At 29.3% G+C, this 10,856-nt stretch overlaps 1 protein-coding gene across 1 annotated transcript; it reads left to right on the top strand.

The window, feature by feature from the left end:
• The first annotated feature begins 1,962 nt into the window (after positions 1-1,962).
• On the top strand, positions 1,963-5,642 carry LOC130826307 (ent-kaurenoic acid oxidase 1-like). Its single transcript, XM_057691928.1, has 9 exons — positions 1,963-2,322; positions 2,564-2,888; positions 2,982-3,134; positions 3,264-3,533; positions 3,620-3,703; positions 4,425-4,503; positions 4,622-4,728; positions 5,051-5,169; positions 5,292-5,642. Exons 1-9 carry the CDS (start codon positions 2,069-2,071, stop codon positions 5,380-5,382), a joined length of 1,482 nt encoding a protein of 493 aa, XP_057547911.1. The 5' UTR covers positions 1,963-2,068; the 3' UTR covers positions 5,383-5,642.
• Positions 5,643-10,856: the final 5,214 nt, after the last annotated feature.

The following is a 10,856-nucleotide window of genomic DNA, read 5'->3' as shown; positions in this document are numbered from 1 at the left end:
TCAATCCTTAATATATCGAGTTATGTATAATTAAAAATTATAAAAAGTTGATATTAATAATCTTTACATCAAAACGAATAAGATCCCACACATGACTATGTTTTAACTTATAGATTAATAATAAAATACAATTTGAGAGTGATAAATGAATAGTGTCTCAAAAGTAAATGGGACACCTAAGGTGAATAGAAGGGAGTATTTTTTTTAAAAGTCTTTAAAAATTAAAAAGTATGTGTAAAAAAATAGGAAAATGGGGTGTATTTATTTATATTGGTGGTGGGGCCCACTATGAGGAAACCCAAAAAATTTCCTCCCATTGAGTTTTTTATTATAAACATTTGAGAATTTTTTGGTGAATATTCAATAATAGGATGCATTTGTACCTAAAAAAATTCTCAATCAAATAAAAAAAACTTCACCAATGTGATAGCTCATAAAGATAAAAATTCGTTTGGAACATTTATAGGTTTTGTGTGGATTTTTTTTTTTTTTTTTTTTTTTGTATTTAATCCCTATTGTATAAGTTGTTTGTATAGTTTAGATCGTTTTGTGTGAGGCTCCATCCTAAATACTTGATCCCTCCCTATTTGATTTTGTAAATTGGTTTTGAGTTCTTAATAATACAATTTTTCATTTAGCAAAAAATACACTTAGACCAAAAAAAAAAAAAAAAAAAAAAAAAGAAGACGACGGCCCATGGTCTCCCTATTTGGACGCTTTAGAGCTCGGGTGACCGTCGTTTTGGGCTGTTGCTACACAAGTGGATTTTGCTCAACAAATCCAACACCAGCTCGTCTCTAAAATTGGCGACGACAATGACGATTGCCAATTTTTAATGCCACCTTTCCTGCAAATTTCAAAATTAAAAAAGCGATTACCCTGGGCCATCATCGGCTGTCGCTTATACAATTATATTATAAAAAATTTTAAAAATGTTTTATTAGTATTGATGTAATATTATTTACTATTTATTGTTCATTATTTATTAGTATATACTACAGTAAACTAATATAATACTAATGCAATTAAATCTATAAATATACTAATACTACTATATTACCCCAATACGACTAGATAGTAAATAATAATATTCCTTTTAATTTTTTTTACTTGTCTTATTTTTTTATTGGGTAAATTCGTCTTACTTTTCCTATTTCTATTTTAACATCTATATATATAGGTGGTTTCCTTATTTTCTTATTATTAAAAATACACAATATTGCACATGGGTCTACTATTTTAGGTGGTATCCTCCAATTCTCAATATTAAAAACACCAAATATTGCATATGAGTCTACTATTTTAAGTGGTCCCCTCATTTTCTTAATATTTGAACCCAAACCAAATAAGACAACTAAATTAAATTGAAGGGAGTAATAATTAATAAATAAGGAACATCAAATAAATAATAATTGAAGAAAAATATACTAGCAAAATACTAAAGAGTTGTGCGCTAGTAAATTGCATAGAAATGTATAGCATCAAAATTACCTACATATATTCTTAAACCAATTAAATAATATTTAGCACTAATTAATTTGGACATCGTCAAAAATTGGACTTTATCCTTGATTAAATGTAATAATAATAATAATATACTCCCTTTGTCAAAAATTATATTCTAAAAACAAATCTATTCAAATCTTATAAGAAAGTATAGTCAAAATATAAAAAGAAAATGTTTTAGCATGCAATTGACTTAATATTTTAAACAAATATTCAAATTTGCCTTAATATTCAAAAAAACATATTATTTTGGAGCAATTAATTTGAATGGAAGGAGTATAAGTCTTCCATGCAATAACATTTACCAATTAATTTTCACCACCAAACGCAGTCTCAAACAAGGGGCAGTCAAACTGGAGTGCTTGACTTTTATTTATTTAATTGTTGAACTGTTTTTTGTCCTTTTTTTTTGAGATTACTGCCTAAGATGCACTATATATAGCACGCCCTTCTTCTGGTTTTTTCTCAACAAGCTAACCAAATTTAAAGGTAGAATTAGTTTTAATTAAGTCTGCCTGAAAATTTGGTAATTTCTTTATAAATTAATTTTCTGAAATAGGAGATGGAACAAATATGGATGATAACTATGGTTTTAGGGTTATTGCCAGTTTTGGGGTGGTTGATATGGTGGTGGAATGAGATTTGGTACGTATGGCCTATTCTGGCTAGACTCAAACGGTCTAATTCTGACGAGTCTACAGTACAACTACCACCTGGTTATTTGGGCCTCCCTTTTCTTGGCGAGACTCTCTCATTCCAATGGTTTTTCAACATTGTCCGTCGTCCCGATGATTTTATCAAATCCAAAATAGAAAAGTATGTACTCTCCACCTATCAGTTTATGTTCTTATTTTAAGTTTTTCTTATTTAGGGGACGTGTTTGTCGAAATAGCTTGATAATTGGTACTAATTAGCTGGTTGAAAGAACTTGTTATTTAATCAGATCAGTCTGATCAACCACCCCTATCAGTTATCAGCTATCAATTATCAATTGTTCGTCAAACACCTCTTAATAAACTAGTACTAACTATTTACTTATGATGATCTGATCTATTAGATATGGAAATAATGTGGGCGTTTATAGAACTCATTTATATGGGGTTCCAAGCATCATAGTATGTGCATCCTCTCTATGCAAACATATTCTCAACTCTGGGGATAATTTCAAGGCAGAATGGCCTACCAACAAAGTAGTGGGACGTAATTCAGTGATATCAATTGAAGGTGAACGTCATGATATAATCAAGAGTCTTGTTGTGAATTGTTTCTCTCGTCCAGATGCACTTGCATGGGTTATGCACAAAGTTCAACCTTGTATTGTTTCAGCCCTCGAATCATGGTCTCAAAAGCCTAATATCAAAACATTTTATGAGCTTAAGAAGGTGATTTAAATAGTTTATTATTCTTATGTCTTACAAGATATTTATATATTATATATAATGAATTGATGAAATAAACATTTCTAATTATTATAGGCAACACTTGACTGCACTTTGAGATACGTTGTTGGCTTTGAATATAATACTCATCAAATAGAAGATCTTGCTGAGGCGTATGAGATTTTAAATTTAGGGTTTAGAGCCACACCAATACATATCCCTGGAACATCTTATTATAAGGCCCTTAAGGTAATATATCGAGCTTCTTGCTTAATACCAATAATATTTTATTACCCTTGTTAGTGATAAAACTAAGAAAAATATTATTGCGCCAAATAAACTAATATTAATCTAATGATATTTTTATTAATGCACTAGTGTCGGGAGAAGATTGTGAAGATCTTCAAGAACGAGCTAGACAAAAGAAGGACGAACAATAAGGATATTGATGTAACTAAAGAAAGTGTTGGTGATTTAATGGATTCATTGATGAAAGCTACGGACATCGAAGGAAAACATTTGAAAGATGAAGAGGTGTTAGATAACATTGTAAACTCAATCCTTCTCGGTCATATTTCAAGTGCTTATGCTGTGACATGGTGTCACTATTTCTTAGCAAAATCTCCTACAGTTTTGCAAAAGCTTAGGGTAACTTTCTCTTTATAGATTTCCGAACTAATTAAAAATTAATCATTTTATTTAATAAATATATGACCAACTTTTTGTATTTTCAGGAAGAAAACAGAGCCCTTTTAGAGGAAAAGAATGGTGAGAAAATCACAAATGGAGATATTCAGAAGCTCAAGTACACTAACAAGGTATGTTATTGTTAAGTTAGACTGAATTTATTGTAATTTCAAGCTACCATATATTCGAGAAAACACAATATACACACACTTTATAAGTCAAAAAGATATCATTTTAAAATCATATGTCAGCGGGTGGAAGGACTCCAATAACTTATAAAATGTGTTTACCGTCTTTAATTCATAACAATTATGATAATAAATTTGAAAATACCAAAATTCCTATATATTTTAAAACTTTTATTCCACATTCTGAGTATTCAAACTTCATTCTTAATTTTTGAAGGTTGTATATAGGAATGTATTAAGTCTATTATATTTTTTAAATTATATCAAAGATAGATAGTCAAGGTTGAAACTTCTGAATATTCTAAAACAATAATATATAGTAATTTTTCTCTATTTGAAACTCTAAATATTGACTAAGACAAGGATTTTTATGCTGACTAGTGCCTCAGAGCTTTCGATTTATCCTTATGATACGGTCGAGTTCAATTCTCTTCAATTCTCATATATAGGAAATATATATTAATTCTCATCCTTTTAATAATTATTTCCCTAGAGATTCTTTAACTTTATTTCTGAATATATATATATATATATATATATATATATATATATATATATATATATATATATATATATATATATATATATATTTATTTCATGTTTGATGTTAACCTGCTTTCGTACCCAACATTAAAAAATATTTTTATATGGAACAACAATGCAGGTGGTTGAGGAAGTCCTTCGAATGGCAAATCTTTCTGGATTTCTTTTTAGAAGAGTTATGGAAGATGCTGAATTTAAAGGTATATATTTGAAGACATAATATTTTTTACTTCATTAATAGATACAACATCAATGTAACAAGTTAAATGTTATGTAATATCTGTTAATATTTAGGAAATTAACATATTTAATTTGCAGGTTACTTAATCCCAAAAGGGTGGAGAGTAATGGTATGGCTAAGACAACTTCACAATGATCCAAATAACTTTGATGATCCTATGTGTTTCAATCCAGACAGATGGGATGTAAGTTTTTAAAATCCAATATACTTTTTTTTTTTGGAATATATGATGTTTATTCTAGCTTTTTTTCTTAGTATTTAATACTCCATCATCTAATTCAGAATAATCAACTCATTTGTTTTTTCACCTATCCATTAAACACTTTCAATTTATATTTTACTCTTAAATAAAAATATTTAGCATTTTTTAAATGCATTGGATTGACTATAAAATTAAAAGTGGAATAATTAGAGTGAATATGAGGGAGTAATAAAAATCAAATTATTATTATTATTATTATTATTATTATTATTATATTTAATAATGAATGAAATTTAATGTGCAGACACGCCCAAAACATGGAACATACCTTCCATTTGGAGGAGGTTTAAGATTTTGTCCAGGAAGCATGATTATTCGTCTAATAATGGCCCTTTTCATCCATCATTTGGCCATTGGATATAAGTAAGTTTTCATTAATTATTTTTATTCAGAAATTAAGCATGATTAATTACATTTAATTATTCAATTAATACAATAAAATTAATATTGAATAATTATTAATGATATGTGTTTTCATTATGCAGATGGGAAATGGTGAATCCAGATGTACCAATCTCTTACTTGTCACATCCTTTACCTGCTGATGGTCTTGAGATTTCCATGACTAAGCTCTAAGTTCAACCATTCATCAACCATATGATCAAACTTACACAGAATAAATGAATATTAAAATTGCATGTTCTGGGGTTTACTCTTGATTTGTATACATTTTTTTTTATTTATACATAATAAAGTGTAATACAAAAAATTAATTAGGTATCCTTCCATTTTAGGGCCTAATTCATGAGTCATGACATTATTTATTCTTGTATATTACTTTAAAATAATAATAATACTATATGAATTGCTATGATTAATAAATCAAAATTAGAAAAAGTAGTCAATTATTCTTGCCTCCTCTCTCTTTCCCTCAACTTGTATTGCCTGTTTACTTTTCCATTCAATTTGTTTAAAGTGTTAAGAGAGAAAAACAATAAAGAAATATATAACTACATTTTTAATATTTTTATTTTTAAGTCTCAACAAAATTTACATAGATATAATTAAAATAATAAATAATGAAAAACCTAAAGCTAAAAATATAAAATATAAAATAGTTAATTATACTATAACAATATTCTACAATATAGTAACTACTAAAATTATTAATAAAACATAAAAACATGAATTCACAAAATAAAATTACTTAACTTTAAATCAGTACTCCGATGGAAATAGCAAAATGGTAAAAGAAAATTAAGAAAATTAATAGGTAGAAAAATTATGAATTATGGTTAAATTTACGGACGTTATCAAAAATGAGCGTTGAATAAGAGAGTTTTTTCAGCAAGATTGAATTTCCAAAATTTCATTTAATCTTGTTTAATTATTTTATGTAATCATGCTCGGACTTAGTGTGCTTAGCTTGTTTATATGCTTTGTGGTGTATAATAAATTATTAATAGCATATATTAATTGTATGTTCTTTTGGAAAGCAGTGCATCTAAAAATAAACTACTATTTACGTTTGGATCACGTTGTACACTTGTAAGACATATATAAGGGGAACAAATTTGTATTTTCAATTCTTATTGTTTTTTATTTGTATAATAAAAATTATAAAAAAAATAGTATGAAAATACTTTTTAGGAATTTTATAAACTATCATGTAACTATAATATTCGTTATACATAAAGCACAACACTCCTTTCAATTTAAAGCAAATGTATCATTAGAGATATACTAGTATAAAAACTCGTGCAGTGCACGAACTTATGAGTATGAAATATATAAAAATATAACTTTAAAGAATAATACAAATATATACTATCGTGATTAAATTTATCGAATTCATGAATTTTTTGAAGCAGAATTAAATACTGATTTTTTAAAATTATTTATTAAATACATTACTTTTCCGTTTAATTAAATATATCAAATTCTAGGCTAGTTATAAGAATTGCTATATTAAATTATACTCCCTCCGTTCATTTAAGTTTGTCCACCTTACTAAAACGGGTAGTTTCGAAAGTTTGTCCACTTTACAATACCTTCCATTTTTGGAAATCCTTTTTCCCTAATATACCCTCATATCTCTCTCACTCCCTTACTTCTGTCGTATATTCACTCTCTCACTCATTTATTTCTCTCGTATCACCCGCCCCTTCATTATGCCCCCCTCAATTGTCATGTCTCTCTGATCTCTCTTTTCCTTACTCTCTGTCTTCAAACTCGCCATTTTCATGGCTTCTTTGAACCATTGCCCCCTATTAATCCCTTAACTTTAGTTCATTTTTATTGAACTAAAATAAAGATCAGCTTTTTCTCTACATTTTGAGGTAAGTTTCATAATTTTTGGCCTTCATCTCCAAAATCAACCCCATGTTCTTCAATTGCCATTAACGTTTCTTCAAAGCTTTGTTTTAATTTGATTTTTGAGTATGAAAAACAATAGATCTACTAGTTCTTCAACAATTCCTAGTTATCTTTATGATGGCCTTTGTGATTATGGGGATTTATGTTCGTGTTCCTTGTATGGCCGGCCACATTCATACTCAAATGAGATTTTAAGGTGGTTTAAGAAAGAACTTGAGGCCTATCAAAAGTCCCTTGAAGATGACACATGTTCACGGTATCACGAGACTATTTCTTCTCTTCTTTCTTATTCATACCTTAATGGTAAAGATCTCCCTTTGAAGATTGTTAATTTTGTGTATGATTCTCCTACGTAAATGACTCCTTCAAGTCCTTCAAAGACCCAAATCTAGTGGTTCTTGATACTCCTGAAAAAGTACTTGTTGCTAGGAAATTGTTGATGATTCTAAGGCATATATGTTAATGTTTTTTAATTTCATAACTGAGAACAATCGAAAATTTGGGCTTTAGGATGTCATTTGATCTTTGGTTGAATTCTGGAAATTGTTTGCTGTTGGACGAATTTAAGTTTTTCTGATTTTTGGCTTGTTCTTGTTTGATGTTCATAGTTGTTTCTATTTTTTTGTTTGATGATGTTAGGCACTGACTTATGGACATTGGTTTTGTTTTCTGTTTGGTGTTAAATATTCTGATTTTTTGAGGATTTGTTTTTGTTTGCTCTTCATCTTTGTCTAAATTTTGTGTTTATTGTTGATCACGCTGTATGTTTATTTTGATGTTGAAGCCCCAATGATGATTTGTTTTCATGAGTTCCTATAAATTTCATAATCTGAAAAAATGACTTTAAATTCCTAGTTGAGTAGCTTTTGTTAAACGTCTAAAGTCACTGTGTTATATGTATGTTCGGTGGCATCATTCATTTTTGATGATCGTTTATAGTCTGAGAGGTTTAGCAACCTCTATGATGAAACAGGGGGCTTTTTTGTTACTGGTAACACTAATAAAATGAAGTCATTAACAAACATGTACATTAACCAATGATTTCAGATTTGTTTTGCAAAATGTTGCTTCTAAGATTGTGAAAGAAAAATTTTTGATGATGATTTTTCATAACATAAACTGAGGGGCTTTGTTCAAAAATTTTCATCCTTGTATCTCCTCGATTGCTTGATCATAGGCTTCTTGTATTGCATTGGAAGATTGTGTCACATCTTCATTCTCTGCTACTATTTGTGATGCTAGCTGATTTCTGTTTTGATTCATAAAAGCAACAGCTTCCCTAAGTAGCTGTGTCGAAATTCGAACTTGAATTTTGAGCCTCCCATTATCTTATTCAACTTTTTTTACCAAAATGAGGTTGGACGTAGTCATTACATCCCTTAACCTTCAATATCTCATTTAAGTGGTGCTGTAATGAAATCCAGACATTTGTTAATGTCTTTGGATGAAGTTCAGCATATGCATCTTCAACTGCACTAATCAAGTCTGTCATATTTTTTGGCATTTTCTTATGTATCAATGATTGAATGCTTCTAAAGAATCTCAAGTCCAAGATGTTACAATCTGGACTACTAGGGGTTGTTGTGTAAGAATGAAGGTTAACCCACCTTGCTTCTTGAGTAGTTGCCATATTGGATCATCATTTGTAATGTGCACTCTTGCCTTGTCTTGTTGAATGAAAATGATTGAAGGTCCTTCATTTGGCCACTTTCTTAGTATTTCCGGAATGAGATTTTGGATGAGCATGTTTCTATAAACTTCTTGAGTGACTGATTCTGTTGGCTTAATTTCAATTGACCCCCTTGGCCTATTCTTCAAGTCCTTCATGGCTGCAACCCTGTTAATAAAGCAAAAAATTTATATTTTCCCATCAAACGTGCATTGACCATGTGGAATCCATCTTGGCCTAGCAACCGCCCCTAGGAACATCGCCTTCGGTATGAACTTAGATGACTTCGCTGCCCTGTATGGGATCTTCTCTTTGTGTGCAAGGTAAACTCTTTGTGTTTATTTGGTTAGATAAAATCATTTCTCATCGATGTGAATGAAATCAAACATTCCCTTGTATATTGGATGTCTTTGAATGCTATCTTCTTGGATGAGACTCAAAATCCACAACACCTTTCTCACTTTATTGGCATCGGTTAAACCGGGGTGAAAAGGATTTGAATGTGCCTTAATTTCACCTCTTTTGATTAACCTCCAAACGGTCGATCGTGCCAAGTCTAAACAACTTGCAACATCTCTTATACATGTACGTTCCCCTATTGGTCTGGACTCTAGAACGTTTGGAGGCACCACAACTCTCTTCCTTTCACATTTTTTGTATTTTGAATCATCGATGTATGGTTTGTTTGCTTCTTCTGATTGTATTGCCCTTTTCCATAAATTTCTCATGGTTCTATGATGATAACCATATTTTTCAGCAATTCTTTAGAATTTTCCATAAGGTAATGAGTTGGTTGTTCACATTGAGAGCATCTCTTGAAATATTAAATGCCTCATCTCACTGCTGAGCCTTGGCTTATGATGATTGTGTTGTCGTTCTCCTTGCTGCTCAACCATTCTGTCGGTTCTGATTCTGAGCTTGATTGAGGATCATATTGGCTTGATCCAAAATACCATGCCCCTCAATTTCGTTCTCACTTCCTGAAGCATTGAATAAGGATGTGATACAGTGTGCAATTGGATTATATTTGTGGGTGAATGGTTACTGTTTTCAGCACAACACCTGTTTTCAGCACAACATTTATATCAATGGTGTTTTCGGGTTCACAAATGAAAGATGATGATTCTGATTATACTTGGTTCAACAACTTATATACTCCCAAAACAGAATTTGAAAGGTTTTTTTTATGATTATACTTGTAATCTTTGATTAGATAGATTTAATGTATTAATACATGTACTTAAAAATTTCCAATGCAATTGTTTGTTCCTGGATAAGTTAGTTGAAATTCCATTTTGGTTTTGTCCATTTTCCATCCCTTTTTTAGAAAACCCACAAAAACTTTCCTAATTTGGAAAATTTAGTGGGTTTGTAACTCTAAGTGTATTTGTAAGGTTCTCTCTCATCAATTAAATGCAATTATTTTTTTGTTCTTTAAATTTTGTTTTATTTTAATTTTCTCTCTCATACTTTCAATACAATCTTTATTTTACACCATATTAATAAGATACTATACATATATATATATATATATATATATATATATATATATATATATATATATATATATATATATATATATATATATATATATATATATATATATATATATATATATATATATATATATATATATATATATATATATATATATATATATATATATATATATATATATATATATATACATATATATGATTTGAGAAAATAAGTGTTTTGGCTAGTGAATATTGATCTTGTATTGAGTATCAAATGAAATAATAGCCCCTAATTATACATGAATAAGGAAACTAAACTGGGGAACAAAATATTAACATAATATTTACTAATCACCAAGAATAATGTATTATTTGCTAAATACACCCTCAGAATCAATTTAGTTGTTCCATTTTCTTATTTGGCAAAGTTTTTTTAGTTGTCCTATTTCTATTTTTGTCAATCTTTTTTTACCTAAATACCCTTAGTTCACACACGTAATTACAAATATATCCCCATGTACCTTACTTATCTAACTACCCTTCACTATTTACCCTTCACTATTTACCCTTCACTACTTACCCTTTAC

This window comes from Amaranthus tricolor, chromosome 1 (assembly GCF_026212465.1).
Source record: "Amaranthus tricolor cultivar Red isolate AtriRed21 chromosome 1, ASM2621246v1, whole genome shotgun sequence".
Classification (NCBI taxonomy): domain Eukaryota; kingdom Viridiplantae; phylum Streptophyta; class Magnoliopsida; order Caryophyllales; family Amaranthaceae; genus Amaranthus; species Amaranthus tricolor.
This window is presented reverse-complemented; position numbering and strand designations above follow the sequence as displayed.

Bases quoted from the DNA above. Each gene is read 5' to 3' on its own strand.
- LOC130826307 (XM_057691928.1), top strand. From the start codon at position 2,069: ATGGAACAAATATGGATGATAACTATGGTTTTAGGGTTATTGCCAGTT. The intron at 2,323-2,563 runs GTATGTACTCTC...CTGATCTATTAG, and splicing joins ATCAAATCCAAAATAGAAAA to ATATGGAAATAATGTGGGCG. The intron at 4,504-4,621 runs GTATATATTTGA...TTTAATTTGCAG, and splicing joins GGAAGATGCTGAATTTAAAG to GTTACTTAATCCCAAAAGGG.